The 17,967-nt window shown below is 37.8% G+C and overlaps 2 protein-coding genes across 4 annotated transcripts in view; one reads left to right on the top strand and one right to left on the bottom strand.

Annotated features, from left to right (window-relative positions):
• Nucleotides 1-550: 550 nt before the first annotated feature.
• LOC119256600 (deoxyribonuclease TATDN1) overlaps nucleotides 551-17,967 on the bottom strand; it is a 33,401-nt gene continuing 15,984 nt past the window's right edge. The window contains exons 9-13 of one of the 3 annotated variants that reach the window (XR_005127836.2): nucleotides 16,818-16,894; nucleotides 10,588-10,658; nucleotides 9,561-9,687; nucleotides 1,497-1,736; nucleotides 551-835 (exon numbers count right to left, since the gene is read on the bottom strand). Coding sequence is in view for 2 of the 3 variants with exons in the window: in XM_037524394.2 (XP_037380291.1) it covers nucleotides 1,622-1,736; nucleotides 9,561-9,687; nucleotides 10,588-10,658; nucleotides 16,818-16,894 (390 nt within the window). In the remaining variant the exon portion in view is untranslated. Of the gene's footprint in view, nucleotides 836-1,318; nucleotides 1,737-5,652; nucleotides 6,813-9,560; nucleotides 9,688-10,587; nucleotides 10,659-16,817; nucleotides 16,895-17,967 lie in introns of those variants that run through there. The other 2 variants (XM_037524394.2, XM_037524395.2) reach the window with 2 other exon arrangements.
• LOC119256599 (E3 ubiquitin-protein ligase RNF139-like) lies at nucleotides 3,281-6,724 on the top strand. Its single transcript, XM_037524392.2, has 2 exons — nucleotides 3,281-3,343; nucleotides 3,888-6,724. Exons 1-2 carry the CDS (start codon nucleotides 3,281-3,283, stop codon nucleotides 5,799-5,801), a joined length of 1,977 nt encoding a protein of 658 aa, XP_037380289.2. The 3' UTR covers nucleotides 5,802-6,724.

The raw sequence follows: 17,967 nt of genomic DNA, 5'->3' as shown, positions 1-17,967 counted from the left end.
GAGGCACTCCTCCTCCTGGGGCATGTTCTTTACATCTGCGGGCTCAGCCTCAGGAGTGAAAGTCCCCCAGTAAGGGTTTTCACAAAAACTTGCTTTTTGGTGGCAGAACCGCCAAATGGCGGATTGCAAAGGAAGCAGAAATCAAATTTTAAGAGGTTAAATACCTGTAGGGTTTGACTTTTTTAAAAAAGCCAACAAAACCCTTCAAATATTTCTTTTTTTTTAAGTAACAGTAATTTTTTAAAAGGTTTGTTTATTCATGCATGCAAGAACTGGGTATAGGACAGAGGTGCAGGGGGTCCTGATTCACCAGAGACAGAGCGGGGAGCAGAACAGGCAGATCCACTGAAACACACTGCTGAGGGGAGCAGCGGGCGGGAGAGGAGAGGTCTGTGTGGGTCAGCCACACAGACCATGTGGGTCAGCTCCCTGGCCGGGGATCAAACTCATGCTGCAGTGGCTGGCGATAGCTTGACAGCACTGAGACTCAACCCCTGTGCCACCAGGGAGGCCCCTTCATATATTTCTTAATAAAAACATGCTTTTAAAGTCTCAGTTTAAAGGCAAAATTTTGGTTCTAATAGAACACTTGAGTCCTTTCTTTCCTAAAAAGTTTGATAGAAAAATTTTCTTTATGCTCTAGTTGATCAGGTATGTTTAGAGATGAATATTTCAGGATACTTACTTGATCCTATGCTTCACTCACCTGGGAGGAAGGTGGGCCTCTAGGGTGTCGAGGTGTTTTCCACATCTTGCTTTAGATTATGTTTCAGAGTTATTTAAGGTACCTGGAGAATTATAAATGTTCTCCCTTTCTTCCTCCTAATTTATAGTCCTAAATATCCAGAAAAGATTTATGGGTATGAATGGACTTTACACATAAAACACTTAAACTTGATTGTGTAACATGCGTGGTGTTTGTGTTTGCTTGCTTTTTGCTTGTTTTGGTAATCCAAATTGAAAAGGCCCTGAACTCTTTCATGAATTGACTCCATTTATAGCTTCAAAAGCTCCTGAATTGATTTGATACCTGCCTCTTTTCCTACTTTGAGAACTTGAGTGAAACTCTCCAAAAACTGGAGAATTTGAACCCAGAGTTGTGATTTCAATTACTTTTTATTCTGGTGTCCCAGGGTGGAAGGCAGCATTTATATATAGCCTTGATATGTGGGTCGCTCATAAATCCTACTCAGAAACTCTGTCCTGGTGCTTAATTTTCTTAGGCCTACTGGGTAAACACTAATAGTTTTATGTCTCAGTTGTGAAAATGCTGTGAAAACTTAGTGACACTATTCCCTAAAGCCACAAGAGGACATGCTCTACTCAGGAGACTTGTTACTTGGAAATTTGGCTCCTCCCGCCCCCCCTTAAAAATGGGAGCTGATTCTTCTGACATTCTGTATGTAAGAGCATGGGTTTCCAAAAACATTTAAGCACCCCATTTATTAATACATGCAAACTTTGGGTAGGGCATTTGAACAGTTGATATACTGTACCTGAAATCTTTGGTCATCAGTACTTCTTGGGGGTGTAATTTAATCAAAGAGGAGTATCAACTTGCTGGAACACATTCGAACTGTGAGGTTGGAGCCTCACTACATTATTTGCTTGTCCTATCACATCACACTTCCCCCTTTTTTCCTTTGCGGCAGGTTAAACTCCATTTCTGTACGAGTATTTCTAAATCCCAAATCATTCCTTCATTTGTACGGAAAAATAAATTTCCGGGGTGAAAACTATTATAATGAAAAAAAGTTATAAATTACAGCAAAGTTCATGAATATTCACAGGCAAAGATTAATTTACCACTTTGGGAATAGCAAACTGACAAAAACAATATGTAGTCACTGCTTGATTTACGCCCTTTGAAGTAGCATAAAATGGAATCAGTTATTTTGGTTTTGACTCACCTTAGGTTAAGGTTTGTCTCCGGAGTATTGTTTTTCTTACAGGGAAAGCAAGATTACGTAAAGCATACAAAGGTGGAGTTAATTCTCTTTTTTTGTTACCTTCTTTAGAAAGGCTTCCCAATTCTTTGAAAAATTGAAGTCCATTTACAGTGAAAGGACCTATTCCCAGCTGTCACCGCTGGGAGACAAGGAGCGGCCCTCTAGCTTGGTGCATGGGGTGGAAGGGGGTTTGTAGGAAGAGGACTGTGTCTTCCAGTTAATTGTGTTCTTTTGTTCTCTTTTTCACAAATGGCCTGACACAGGATAAACTGTGAAGTCCATGGGCAAACTCATCAGTTAGAGGAACTCATCTTTGCTTTTACACAAAACAGATTGTGAAATGCCCCCACTGTAACTGTAATATGCAGTGTCTTTCCTGATTACATGCTGAGTTACGGTGGATCGAGATGTGTGTTTAAATTTGTTTTCTTCTTTTCCTTTACTTCAAGCTCTGGTTTTTCAGCTTTTGTCTTACCCTTTCATAGGTTTTAACTCCCAAGCAGGATGTTTTATGGTTGCTTTTAAAAACAATTCAGAATTTGACAGAAACACTGATTCTCCCAATGAATACTAATTGTATTTATTTTTACAGACTATTTTGGTATCTGTAGATGTGCAAAGGAGGACCCTTGCTTGCTATCGAGCATTATGTGATAGGGTAGATGATACCTACTCAGATAACCACAACAAAGATGTAGTATGTCTTACCATGTCTGTAGGTGTGCTGAAGGAAGAGTCAGCGCTCAGAGGAAACGGGTCTGTAAGACTTGGACCCTGGGGGATTTTGGGAAGCAGAGAAGCTGGTGGATTTGGAAGGAAGTTGGCAGTGTGTGTGTCCGCTGGAGGGACGCTGCTCATTGGATACTTGAATGCTGGGACAGGGAATTTGGATTTTAGTTGATAGTAATTTCAGAGCCACTGCAGCATTTTGAGTAGAGCGATGAAGTCAATTTGGTGATGACTTTGTAGGTGGATGTGGACAAGATGAGCTTTTAGAGACAGACTTAATAGTTTCCTGAGGAAAAGGGAGGTACAGATGTTAGTAGAATTTGGCAACTAATTGTTAAAAAAGTTTGAGAGTCTAGGGCTAGAAGCACCATTAAGAGAACAGTAATGCTACTTTTTTTTGCTATTGGAAATCACAAAGAGCTGTTTGAGAGGAATTAGGTTTTAAAGATTTGAAGGTTGCCATTGTATAAGTGGAACAGGTGAATATTTAATCTTGCTTAAAAACATTTGCCAGAGCGCAAAGAAAGATGGTGCTGGATATGCATTAACTTGTGTGGTGTTGATTTAACACCACCATCTTCTTTTAACAAGATTTGGTCTTAATGGCTGTTAGAACATTGCAAAGGATTGGTTATTTGAAGAAAAAAGATTCAGCATTATACAGGGTAAAGGGAACTTGGAGGACATACGTGAAATCTGTAGAAAAGTATGTAGAGGAAAAACTGAATTTGGAAATGCTCAAAGTTAAGGAAAAATAAGATCCACCAGAAATTCATTTTGAGGAAAAAGAGGAAGTGTATAACTTAAACTTGACATGCAAAAGAACACTACTACTTAACAAAAATAATCCAGTAAGAACAAATTTTTTCTTGGTTATTTTTAACTCAGTTTTTTGTAATGAAGCATTTTTAATGATTATGAAATTATAAAGGGCATGTTCTTTCAAGATTTAAAAACTTGTTATAATGCGTGAGTCACTACAAACTCCTCTTAAAGATAGTTTAATGATTTGATGTTTAGACTTACAATACTACTTGTATTACATTGGAAAATAGGAAATTAGAAAATAAGGGATGAGATTTAAAAAAATAAGTTTGGCGCAACTTTAACACAAACTTTATTTGCCTTTGTCAATGAATATGTCTTCAGGCTTCATGTTCATAACTTTGAAAATATTCATATTTCCTAATTAAAGGAAGAACGTCCTAGCCCGTGGTAGAGAAATACTCTTTAAAATGTTTTATTCAAAAGACCTTTTTTCTTTTTTTTTTTTTAGGTCTATTTGTATCCAGTATTGTTCTGATTTTGTCACAGCGATCACTTTTCAAGTTTTACATGTACAGCTCAGCCTTTCTCTTAGCTGCAACGTCAGTGTTGGTAAATTATTACGCTTCTTTGCACATTGACTTCTATGGTGCCTACAACACATCAGCTTTTGGAATCGAGCTGCTTCCTCGGAAAGGCCCTTCACTATGGATGGTACTCATCGTTCTGCAGCTGACATTTGGAATTGGATACATCACACTACTCCAGATTCATTCCATCTATTCACAATTAATTATTTTGGATCTCTTGGTTCCTATAATAGGTTTAATCACAGAGCTACCATTACACATCCGAGAGACTTTAGTTTTTGCTTCTTCCTTGATTCTCACATTAAATACAGTACTTGTCTTGGCAGTGAAACTTAAGTGGTTTTATTATTCCACAAGATATGTTTATCTTTTAGTGAGGCACATGTATCGAATTTATGGATTACAGTTATTAATGGAAGACACATGGAAGAGGATTCGTTTTCCAGATATACTTCGAGTCTTTTGGCTAACAAGAATTACAGCTCAGGCTACAGTGTTAATGTACATTTTAAGGATGGCAAATGAAACTGATTCCTTCTTTATTTCTTGGGATGATTTCTGGGACCTCATTTGCAATCTTATAATTAGTGGTTGTGATTCTACACTAACTGTACTGGGCATGAGTGCTGTAATTTCCTCAGTAGCCCATTATCTGGGCCTTGGGATCTTAGCCTTTATTGGCTCAACTGAAGAAGATGATAGGCGGCTTGGCTTTGTAGCACCCGTTTTATTTTTTATTTTGGCTCTGCAGACTGGTCTAAGTGGACTGAGACCAGAAGAAAGACTTATTCGCTTAAGTAGAAACATGTGCCTTTTATTAACCGCAGTCCTCCATTTCATCCATGGAATGACAGACCCTGTGTTAATGTCGCTCAGTGCCTCTCATGTGTCATCTTTTCGTAGACATTTTCCTGTGCTCTTTGTCTCCGCCTGCCTGTTCATTCTTCCCGTCTTACTGAGTTACGTTCTCTGGCATCACTATGCACTAAATACATGGTTGTTTGCAGTGACAGCCTTTTGTGTTGAGCTCTGCTTAAAAGTAATTGTTTCTCTCACTGTTTATACGTTATTCATGATTGACGGCTACTATAACGTCCTCTGGGAAAAGCTTGATGATTATGTCTATTATGTTCGTTCAACAGGCAATATTATTGAGTTTATATTTGGAGTAGTAATGTTTGGAAATGGGGCTTATACCATGATGTTTGAGTCAGGAAGTAAAATTCGCGCTTGTATGATGTGTCTCCATGCATATTTTAACATCTACTTACAAGCAAAAAATGGCTGGAAGACATTCATGAATCGTAGGACCGCTGTTAAGAAAATTAATTCACTTCCTGAAATAAAAGGGAGCCGCTTGCAAGAAATAGATGATGTGTGTGCAATCTGCTACCATGAGTTTACAACATCTGCTCGTATCACACCATGTAATCATTATTTCCATGCACTTTGCCTTCGGAAATGGCTGTACATTCAAGATACTTGTCCAATGTGCCATCAGAAAGTGTACATCGAAGATGATATCAAGGATAATTCAAATATATCTAACAACAATGGATTTATTGCACCCAATGAAAATCCAGAGGAAGTTGTAAGAGACGCTGCTGTTGCTGCTGCTGCTGCTGCTGCTGCTGCTGCTGAATCTGACAGGGAGTTGAACGAAGATGACAGTACAGATTATGATGATGATGTGCAAAGAGAAAGAAATGGAGTGATTCAGCACACAGGTGCAGCAGCTGAAGAATTTATTAATGATGATACTGATTAAAATAGCATTTACTAATCATTGAGGTATTTGTTTAAAATTCAGTTCATCCAAAACGGAGTAATATGCTTCACTTTAATGTGTAACCAAGCACAAAAACAGTATCAATGTTGAATCTGTGAATGGTTTTCCGTTTACTGTGATGTGCTACTGTAAATATACCTCTTTAATTACTTCTGGTCTCTTTGGTGACCTATTTAAATTTGTGTACATTATTGTACATAGAATAAAATGTTTTCACGTTTTTATGACAAAATTTGAACAAATAGCTTTTTAATAGATGTAATAATATGGTGCGTCAACTGTGCCAAAGATTCCTCAATGAAAGTATCTCTCTCTAATTCTGGAACGTAGTTTTTCTTTAAAATGGGTGGGAAAATGCTTCTCAGAGGAAACTGCATTAAATCAAGGAAATAAAATAATTTGGACCAAAGGATAAAGGCTATACATGAAGTATTTTACAACTCAGGAAAAAAGTCTGCCAGAAATGATTGAGACACTTTTTTGAAATTTGAGAGTAGCACTGTAATTGAGCCGGCTTCGAAAGTCATGATTCAGAGATTGTGTGAGTAAACTTTGGTATAAACCAGAATGTGCTAATTGTGTAATTTTGATGTAAAAATCAGTATGTTTGTTAGCCGTTCTGTGTTTGCAGCACTGACATAACATTGTCCTTTAGACTTCTGAAGAGATTACAAGATGAAACACTTGGGGGTTTTTCATTGTTTTAAACTAAGACATTAAAGGTGGTGATATTAAAACAATCCTGATCTGACTTTATGGATAAAAATGAGGGTGATGGTGTACAGCAATATATAACGTGTCTTTAAATCCAGATTCCTTTATTAAAACTTTTGATATACTTTACCATGAAATTTTACAGACATGATGTAAAATGGAAGATATAGCAGTTACATGTCAGGAAAAAATATTTTCATGGTGTTGTTATACAGTGTATTGGCTAATTCCAGGGGATCCTCATCTCTTACTGCTGACATTATCTCCAGTATTTGACTAAAACAAAACCAAACCAGATGATTAAATTTCCAAGCACATCTTTTCCACATAAAGATACAAGTTTAAGTATCCTAAACTTATTAAGCAGTAGTTTAACAGGTATACGGTTTTCAGCAATATCAACAGAACAGTTAAACTGTTAGGATACTTTAAAGTAATTAGAGACAGATTTCTGTGTTGTCTTGCATATGACTAGAGCCAAGAATCTGGTTAAAATAAGTCACAAGACCAGCCTATATTACATGTGCTACAATTACGGACTTTACACAGTGGAAGACTCCTTTTAAACTGTGGGTCAGAACACATATACTAGTAGGTCGTGATGGGCATTTAAAAAGTTTAAAGGAAAAGTACACTACACATGTACATGTGTACCGAGTCACACTGTAGGTCATATGGGAAGAGAGCCAAATTGTAAAGCCACTGCTTAGAGACCTTTAAAGATAGCAAGAAACTGCTGTATTTTCACTAGCTCAATGACAGCAAAGAAAGTTAGAGGTTAGTGGAACAATGGTTAAGGGGGGTTGGAACTTTCTCATCCGTACACTTTTTTCCCCTGAAAAAGATAGCTCAGGTGTCATCAATTTCTCTTTCTATAATAATAAAGTATATATTAAATGAAGTGACTAATTTTTATCTGACAGTCAAAATATGCTAAAAGCAATTAATGATACATTTTTCTTAGTAAATTACAGAATTTTCCTTTATTAACAACTTGGAATTAGAATTTACATGCATAGTAATGTGTAAAATCAATGTTTTCTGTCACTCAGCTCCAGTCCTTGCTCCACATTGACGTCAAACAATGACTGCTTTTAAAAAGAGAAACGATACTTTCCTGCTTAAAATCTGTCAGGTCCTGATAAAATCTAAACTAAGATTGGCATAAAAGAGGCCCTCACAACTGGCTTCATTTTGCCTTTCTTCCCAGACTTATCACTTACCTCACTTTCCTGTACATCCTACTTTCTGCCACACTAAATTCATTGTTTCCCCAGAGCACCTAGCCCTTCTGCAGTCTGTCTTTGCTCCTGCAGTCTGTCTTTGCTCAAGGTGTTTGCCTTGGTCTGGCATAACTCCCAAGTGTACTTGGAAACAGTTGAAATGTCACCTTTATTTCCCTGCAAGTTAGGTAGTTGATATGGCCCATAGATCCAGTCATACATTCCTATCTACGAGGGCACTACTATCTTGGACTTTAACTTTTATGTGTTTACTTGCTCCAGGATGGCAATTCTTAATCTTCCCTTGTTTACTTCTTTATCCAAAGTACACACAAGTACCAAAACTCATCTAGTGTAGCCTTAGTAGCTCGTACCTTCCTGACGTAAGAGCTCCAAAATGTGTTTCAAGGAACTTAAAATTTTAGGAGGAAACATAATAGATGGAGTTTGATTAAAATGGATTTGTAAATGAAGATTAACTTCTAATTAGTAACTAGAATTAGACTAGAGACACTGCTATTTTTGAAGTATCATTTAATACTTTTCAGTGTGCAAATGTTGGTTTTGCGAGCTCTGCCTATATTCAACTCTGGTATTAAGGATAGCAGCTGATAATCAAGCCTCTTGGTTCTTAATGGTCTGCATTTTAGAAGCACTTTAAAATTTTGTCATGTAAATGTGCAGTCAAAGTCAATAGCTTAAGGCAATATAAAAAATTGCCTTAAGCAATATAGAAAATTACAACTGGTTGCAACTATATAATGCTTTAAAATGACTGCTGGAAAAACATTTCTTGTTTTTAGTGTCCTGTTCAATCTCCAAGGAATTATTCAGACATACTGTCACCTGATTGAATTTGCAAGTTATATTTCACAAAAATTAGGAGTGATTCCTTACTAACCAGAATTTAAATATATTCCTCAACCCTGCAGTTTTCAAAAACATTTGGTTTTAAAGTCTTTGCCAACACTAAGTTATTAAAGGAAAAGAATCATTCCAATATTTTTACAGAATAATTCTGTAATTTTCTGTCTTGTGAATTTTGGATCTGGCTCTTCTAACCTGTTAAAAATTACTGAAAGATGATGCATATGCAGGAAGTTACTACAGTCTAAAAGCAAGAATTCATAATTTTTCTAAGTGTGTTATAAATATATCTGGTTGCCTGAACTGATACAACATATAGACTGATATGATGTAGATCTAAATTATGTTTGTACAAACAAAAGACGCTGAAAAGGTGTAAGAAGCTTCTTAAAAGTCATAAAATGCCCCACTGTTCCTTGTTACAGGAGCCCCTCTTCACATGTGCTATGTATTAGCATAAACGATACACTTTGTGGGATGAGTGGGAAAAGTAAATTTTACAACTTCTCTTTTTGTCCAGAGGTTTAAAGAAGTATGTTCTTAGGTTTATTCATGTTCTCCAATCATTGAAAATACATATGTAATCAAAAAGGTCACCTGCTAAGATTGCAGTTTTGTAATTAGCAGGGAAGCTACAAGGCAAGAGAACTTTTAAACCAAGTGAGGTAAGTTTATGGGTAGCTTCATGATCTTCCCCTCTCCTACAAATTGATAAATAACCCAAATCACATCTTCTCTGGTGTGATATGCCACTTGGATTGAGAGGCTCTCAAAAGAGGAGCTGAGCTAGAGGTCAGGGGTAAGTTCCTCTACATCACTCATTACGTGGCGGTCTGATCTCCATTTAATATCAACCACCTTTAATTCCCTTGAATCCACTGACATTTACTGTTGACTTTAATGTTTTTTAAGACCATAAAATCAAAATACTTACATTATATGGCAGGGCTCATTTCTATCTTTCAAACAGTGCCTGTTTTCCCACTTCTTTTTGGTGGGAAATGAAGTCTTTACGTATTTTGATCCAGCATGTGTACTTTTGACTCCACACCAAGGTGCATCTAGGATTAAGCAAAGAAGTCTCTTATCTTTAAAAATTACTGTTAAATTAAAAAAAAATCAAATCTATAACTTCTAACACATACTAAAACTGCAACAAAAAACAGCACAGTGCTAAGAAAAGCACGATAGAATCTTGAATTGTACAAACTCAAGTGCTTTACAAGACTTTTATTTTTTTCTGCTAACATCATTGATGGTGTGTGGCGCTTTAGAAAAGGAACCTAAAATACACTGTGATAGGAAAACATTTAAACTCTGCCTTTAGTGAATTTGAGAGTGGCTTTAGGTGCTGACCTATTTTTCTCATAAGGAACTACAATTGCTTACACATTTTATAAGCACACTTTAAACAAAATCATTTCGTTTTCACGACTCCCTAAGAAGTCATTCTTATTTCTACGTTCTTGATTTTACTAAAGTCCGTGTATATAAGCAGAGTCTTTTGTTCCAGAGTTTAGATAAAAATTTTACCTTCTAATCTTTTATTTTGAGGCAACATTATCTTTTAAGTTTAAAGTCTTAGACTAGTTTGATTTAAATTTCTGCATTTTATTTAAATAGTATAGTAGAATGAAGCCATTACAAAGAAGACTGTTAAAAGCAAACTGACAATAGATCTAGAATTCTGAGGTAAAATGCTTAGTTAAGAGGCCTAGTTTAACCATAACTACAACCTCCTTAGTTTCCACATATTAAGACATCCGTTTTTAACTGCCTAGTTGAGTCAAACTTCTAAATTTGAAAAAACTGCTTGCACAAATATTTTTCCATCAATTGATAACACTGTCCAAGTTTTTCTGAAAAGTGTAAAACTGCTGAGGTTGAGCATATTAATTGTTGACTTTACTCTTTTTCTGTCTACTTGAAGAGGAAAATCAAGGTTCTAAAACCAAACTTACCTGTCTCAATCATTAGTCTTTCACTAGGTATTGACTTCAAAACTTCCAAATTAGCCTCAGTTTTCAGTGAGCTTAAAAAAAATGGTATTTACATATTAAAAGGTAAATTTAATGAATAACTTTTTCATATTATAAACTTGTCTAAAAATTTACAAAACCCAGATCCTAAACAAACCAACGTGTCACAGTGGCGCGCTACTTTAGGAAGTGTTTGTACATTCCTATCCGCAGAGAATGCAGATTAAGAATTCCAACTGGGGACTGGCGGGGTGGGGAGGTTGGGGGGAGGATCCAACTGTTTATGTTTACCAACTGCCAATAAATTCTATCAAATCTAAGTAAAAATTTACCTTTCTTGAAAGAATTTGCTTCTCTGAGTAATTTGCCTAACTTAAAAGCCCTCACTAGCTGCCCAAAGAGATGGGCCAAATATAGATTCACTGGTATGAAGAATCAGTGTTAGAGGCTCAAAGTTTATGTTTCATGAATCACTAAAGAATTTTCAGAAAAATCACCTTCACTGTTAGAATTATGTGTACGGGTGACATTTTTCACAATCTTTTGAGTAGCCTGCATGGTGCACAGAATGAAAAAACATGGTACAAATGTGAACCCTGTATGTAGCCTGTGGCAGAGAACTAACCCTTTTATCTGTCAAACCCAGGTGACCCAAAGACCCACACACAAAGATACTTACTGTAATATGCCACTAAGTTCTAGGATGGTTTGCTAGATGTTGTTAGATGTTGTTAGATGACTAATACTGTCCTTATGTTACATTTTTAACTTCGCCATGTATTATAATTGTTATGGGAAATTTCAGGTACACATACAATAATCCAGAACCCCAAGTTTTTTTTTTTTTTTTTTTTTGTGGGACCCTCGTCGGCCAGGGATTAACCCACGCTGAAAAGGCTGCAGGCAGCTTCGCAACCCAGCACTCAACCACTGCACCACCAGGGGAGGCCCCAGAACCCCAAGGTTTTCATCAACCAGTCCCACCAAGTATCAACCCCTGGCAGATTCTGTCCATCCACTTCCCCCACCCTTTCATATTATCTTGAAGGAAATCCCAAAGTATAGTTTCAGCATTTCAATGTTTATTTCAGGAAATATTTCAGCATGTATCTAGGCATTAAGGACTTTTTAAAAAATATATAAGCACAATGCTATTATGTCTAATAAAAACCCATCTCTTTTATCAATATATCTAGTATTTGAAGTATTTCAATGGCATACATTCTCTCTAGGTTTGAGGATCCAAATGAAGGTCATACATAATTGATCAAGGTTTGCTAAATCCACTGATCTATCAAGCTGCAATTTTTTAAAAAAAAGATTTATTTATACAAGCACTGGGTACAGTCAGAAGCGTGGGAGGGTGAGAATTTATCAGAGCCAGAGCGGGGAGCAGAGCAGGCAGAAGGACCGAAGTACACTGCTGAGGGGAGCAGCGGGCGGCAGAAGAGGTCTGCGTGCCAAGTGGGACCCTTGCTGGCAGCCGGGGATCGAACCAGCGCTGCAGTGGCTGCAGGCAGCTTCGTAGCCCAGTGCTCAACCACTGCGCCACCAGGAGAGGCCACAAGCTGCAATTCTTTCAATACCTTCACATTTATTTTTTGAAGAAACCTAGTTGTTTGCCTAAAGAGTTTTCCAGTATTGATTTCAGTTCTGTGCTTCAGTTTGACAGGTTCCTCTGTATTTCTTATCAAGAGAACTATAGTACCAGAGTCTGGATCAGATTCAGGCTGGAATTTTTTGAGGGAGGGCAAGACTTTCACAGATGGCAGTATGAGCTTCTATCTAGAGGCATAAAAAGTCTGGTCATATTTTTTATGATGTAAGGCAGCCAAGCCATGGGTACCCAATACAAAAACTGCAAAATTTTGATATAATTCTATCAATCCTCCCATCTACTAACTAGAATACTTCTATAAAGAGAAAAATGTCATCTGCCTACTATTTAGGTATCCAGTGGACTCTATAGGGGTAAAAGCATTATGTCTTTATGTTGAATGTGCTGTTCCCCAGTTTCCTCCAAAGGTGCTAATATTTGAACACTGACATACATTTTTCATCTCTGAGGAGCTCTAACTTATGTTTTTTGTAGCATTCTGTTCATTTAATGAATGGTACAGCTCAAATCTCACTACATCAGGTTCTCTTTAAAGCTCATTTCCCTTATTAAGTGTTTCCTTGGTTTTCTAGTTACTTTGTTTTTTTTCCTGCCAGTTCATCTCATTCACCTCAAGGTCCTTGGCTATCAATTTATATCAACTTGGGTTGCCAGTGTTGGGTTTCTTCTTTTTTTTTGTAAACAGGACTATACTACAGCCAGGTCTCTGTGTAGGTTTCTTACTGGAAGCAACTTGTAGGATGGGGCATGCTGTGTTTAAGGGTGAGAGGGCAGAGAGCTAACTGTGAGGCTACTGGTTCTCTTCATGCTTCCCTCTGGAGCAATGTACTCATTCTAAGTTTTGGCTTCACTATACAGTGTTCAGTTTTTTTGAGAATTATTTTCCCCTTGAGCATAAATTCTTTCTGCTTTAGCACTTTGTCTATGGGAGGGCGTACTGGTGGTGATACCTTTCTTTAGGCCTTCAATCACTCTATTTTGGTCTATTTCTCACTAACTCTATGCCCAGAGCCTCTGAGATTTTTATTGGCAAAACTTGCTATCTCTGAGCCTCTTCAGTGGGTGAAATCTAAGCTCTCTCTCCAAGTTTCACTTGTCTCCCAGAAATCTATCAGATATTTCTCCACTAGCAAGCCTCCAGCCTTTTTCTTTCCCCTTCTACGTTTTCCTTTCTCCTATTTTATTTTAGTAAGATTTTAGGAATAATTTTATTTTAGTAAGATTTTAGGAATGGGAAGGAAATATGTGTCTAGTTTGGCTTAAGAAGCAGTTTTCCCCTAGGAAAAAATTATCTTATTTTCAACCATCTTAACACTTGGTCAGTACACACACACACACACACACACACACACACACACACACACACGTACGTTTGATACGGATACTAAATTTAAAACTTGTCACCAAATTATCAAATACAGGCCTGCAGAGAGATACTGAAGACAAGCAAACTAATCCACTTACAAAGTTCAAGGAAAAGGAAGAACCAGGCATTTAAATAGGCTGGGCAAGGCAGGGAAGTGAAATGGGAATCTTTTGAAAAGTCAGGGCAAAGACAAGATGGGGCTCTCAGATTACTTTCCAGTGAACTGGTTCAGAGAAGACTACTTCTGCCCCCAGCCCTGTCCTGAGAGAGGGTAGAGTGTAGTCTCTGGAGAACGAACCAGAGACTGGAGGAGAGAACAACAGGCACAAAGACTGGGGCTGAGGCATGGGGTTGCAGATTGGAGGCGGTGTACTGTGAGATCTTCTCTTTGACCCCACTTGCTCCAGAACACAGGTACTTCAATGAGTCCCCATACCAGTTTTCCCGCGGAGATCAGAGGCACCCTCTCTGGAGAGACAACCACCTCAGAAGAACCAACATATGGACATTTCGGGACCTGGTGACAATCGGTTGGCAGCTAACAGTCAGCCAGTTGATGGGCTCTCTCATCGCAAAGCTCCAAACAGCTCTTTTCTCTTTTTTTGAAATATTCAGCAAAGAGCTGCCTAGCAGGGCCTCCCCAGTGGCGCAGTGGGTTGAGTGAAGTGTAGCACTGTGAAGCTGTCCGCAGCCTCTGCAGTGGGGGTTTGATTGCTGGCCAGCCAGGGAGATACCCACATGGCACGGCAGACCTCTCCTGTCTTGCCTGCTGCTCCCCTCAGCAGTGTCTTCGGTCCGTCTGCCTGTTCTGTTCCCTGCTCTGCCTCTGGTGAGTCCTCTCACCCTCCCATGCCTCTGGCCTGTACCCCAGTTCTTGAATAAATAAATCTTTTTTTTTAAAAAAAAAGAGCTGCCTAGCAGCTGAAGAAAGCCACCATCATGACTGAGACAAAAGGATAAGGGGACACAGGAAACATAAATTATTATTGGGCAAACAGAAAATAACTTTTAAAAACTAATTCATATCTTTAAGGAGATGAGAAGATGTTGCATATACCAAAGATTATGGTAATAAAAAAATGTTTAGGGGCCTCCTTGGTGGCACAAGGGGTTAAGTACCACACTATGAAGCAATCCGTAGCCTCTGTAGCACGAGTTCGATACCTGGCCAGCCAGGGAGCAACCCACACGGTGTAGCAGACCTTTCCTGACTCTCCTACTGCTCCCCTCAGCAGTGTCTTCGGTCCATCTGCCTGCTCTGTTCCCCACTCTATCTCTGGTGAATCCGCTCCCCCTCCGCATCTCTGGCCTGTACCCCAGCTCTTGTATGCATAAATAAATCTTTAAAAAAAATTAATAATTAAAAAATGTTTAGAGATTGTAAACAAAAGCTGAAGTTTCATTTAAAAGCCTGCAAAATGCAGCACTCTAAAGTAGAGAGAAAAGAGAGACATTGTAGAATAAAAATATGATCGGAGTCAGCCTGAAAGTGTCAAACAGAAGAAGAAAAAAAATGGAGACTATTTCCCAGGGCCTACAGATGAGCCTTTAGCTGGCAACAGAAATGCAAAACGAATGACAAACTTCAGTGAAGCTTGATACAACCAGAGAAAAAGAACTAAAATCTTCCACAGGAGAAAAAATAAGGAAGTCACAAGGAAAGGAATAGGAATCAGAATAGCAACTGACTTAACACTGGAGCCTAAAAATGAAACACTAACTTTTCAGAGAAAATGATTTCTAATCTATAATCTTTTGCCTGGAAAAAAATGTCAATATGAAGTGGAAGTGTTTATTTTTTCCTTTCATTAGCTCTCCAGACAAATTTTCAAAAGGAAGAATAAAATAAATTTTTTTCAAACATATGTTTCATCTTTAAAAAATGGAATATAAAGGACCTAGCAGCGAAGAGACACTAGTTCAAACAAGCAGAAAGATGGAAGGGTCTCTATTAATGGAACTATTAGATGATCTAGACAGCTTTCCTTGTGTGGAAAACAGAAAAAGGTATTTAACTGAGCTGTCAAAAAATGTGAGGAGGCTTCATGTTTTAAAGAAAGCCAAGTAAATAAAACATATGTTACTGCAAGAAAATCAGAAACTGGCAAACCTTATGGTTCAGCAGTCAATAATATTTACAGACATAATGAAAACACTGAATATACATATAACCAAAAATTCAGGAATAACTACAGTGGAAGGAATAAGGAGGAAAAAATAGGGAGGGGCAGAGTGTAGAATATAAGAACTTAAATGCTCATATACCTTAATTTATATAGTGGTTAAATAGCAAAGTGGTTGCCTCTTGAATATGAGAAATGGGTTGGAAAGACTTTTATAAGCCCTCTAATACTACTTGACTTTTTAATACTTATGCATATATTCCTTTGCATATTAATTTATAAGTCACATAATTTAAAATATGAAAAAGTATCCAGAACATTTAAAAGTCTGAATTCTATAGCAAATAAGCAATTTCATGATTCTATTTTTTAAAGAGATCTTAGTAGAAAATTATGTCATCAGAAAAGTAATAATTTTAAGGAAATAAAACTAGTGAAGGGGTCACAGTTTACTTATGAGCTACGCTGACATCTTGTAAAGACTGGTAGAAACTCATCAAATTATTTGGAAGAAAGTGAGCCCAGGGACCCACCCGTGCTAGCTGACTGAATTGGGCACATGAGGTTTGGTGTGGTTATAATTGCAGAAAGGTCACCAAATGAGAAGCCAGAGGACCCTGGCTTCCACCCTTGTAGCTATTTTATACCAGCTCCTTGAATTCAGTTTCTGGGCCTACAGAGACATACAAGATAATCATGTTACAGACGACCTCTTCTCCATCATCAGACATCACTTATGACTATGTACATGTTAATGACATGATCAAGAAAGTTTTAGTATATGTGCTGCTGAACCGAGCACTTGATCAAGAAAGTTTTAAAGGAACAAAATGAACTGAGAATAAGTTGAGCTGCTAACCTTAACACAGAATATTTTCCATTAATGGAACACAGGATAGTAGTTTATAATTTTCAAGTTTTAACTTCTAATTGTCATGTACTATTCTTACACATATAATTACTGACATTCTTAGATCAAGGTCAATGCAAAACACACAGAAACGTCAATAAAATAAATTTAAATCTTCTATCAGCAATTCACTGCAAAGTTTTTCTTAAATCTGCTAAAATTAAAAAAAAAAAAAAAAACAATTTAAGAACTTACCAACCATTAAATCCTACATAGAGATCCAAGTCAATCAAAGCAGCTGCTGCTTCCTTGCTACCATCAAATGAATGCACCTAGGGACACAGAGGTAAGGTATTATTATATAACCAGGATGCTTTAACATTCTAAGCCTTTTTTAAGAGTTTATTAAAAAAAAAGTGAGAGAGAGCTACAGATACATTAGGGATTTTTGGACCACAGGGTTTCAAATACAGTAGCCCCTAAAATTTTTATTTTCTAGTCAAATTTCACAGTTAAAATCTGCCATCTCCAATGATCCGAGACAAGGAGTTGGCTAGCTGGACTTTCTCTCTGGCTGTGCCACGTCCCTGCACCAGCATTACCAGAGCACCTCCAGAGAAAGGGGCTGGAGGTGGGAGTCAGATTATTAGGCAACAAACATGAGGAAAAGTTAGAAATATTATAAAGCTATTTAAGATATTTTTAAATGTAGTTTAATTTTCCTGTTAGAAGATACTTTTTTCCTAGAAAAAACTTTTTAGAGGCAAGTTTTAAGATCTATAAAAAGGTTGTGAGGGGCCTTCCCTGGTGGCACAGCGGTTGAGCGCTGGGCTGCGAAGCTGCCCGCAGCCCCTGCAGCGCCGGTTGGTTCCCCGGCCACTGGCGAGGGTCCTACAAGGCGCGCAGACCTCTCCTGCAGCCCGCTGCTCCCCTCAGCAGTGTATTTCTTTGTCAGTCTGCCTGTTCTGTTCCCTGCTCTGGCAAATTCTCTCACCCTCCTGCGCTTCTGACTGTACCCAGTGCTTGTATAAATAAATAAACAAATCTTAAAAAAAAAAAAAAAAAAAGGCTTTGCTAGAAAGTCACCACCAGTCACTATACAATTATTTAAAAAAAAAAAAAAGGTGGTGAGAACATTTACAACAGGTCTAAATATGTTAGTATCAATTCATCAGGCAAGGACTGAGATGGGGCTTCTCCTTGTCATAGAGGGGTGAAAGTGCAGTTCCTCACATGTTGGATGTACTTATGTAATCAAGACAAACAAGTGTGTCACATTAATACCAAGTCCAGAGAATTGTTTCTCAACAACGATGAAAACTGCTGCAGAGCTGCCCCTCAGCACTTCCAGTGACAAAACCGTGCCTCCATTAATACAGAAATTATTTTATTTTAAAGATTTATT

Source organism: Talpa occidentalis, unplaced genomic scaffold (genome assembly GCF_014898055.3).
Source record: "Talpa occidentalis isolate TD23 unplaced genomic scaffold, MPIMG_talOcc4v2.1 talOcc4.325, whole genome shotgun sequence".
NCBI classification, from domain to species: domain Eukaryota; kingdom Metazoa; phylum Chordata; class Mammalia; order Eulipotyphla; family Talpidae; genus Talpa; species Talpa occidentalis.
Note: the sequence above shows the minus strand (reverse complement) of the source record. Positions and strands in the feature narration are given on the sequence as shown.

What these genes read in the sequence shown, in the direction of transcription:
- LOC119256599 (XM_037524392.2), top strand. Translation starts at nt 3,281, where the DNA reads ATGGCTGTTAGAACATTGCAAAGGATTGGTTATTTGAAGAAAAAAGAT. An exon ending in AAGATTCAGCATTATACAGG is followed by an intron (nt 3,344 to 3,887) that starts GTAAAGGGAACT and finishes AGAACGTCCTAG; the next exon opens with CCCGTGGTAGAGAAATACTC.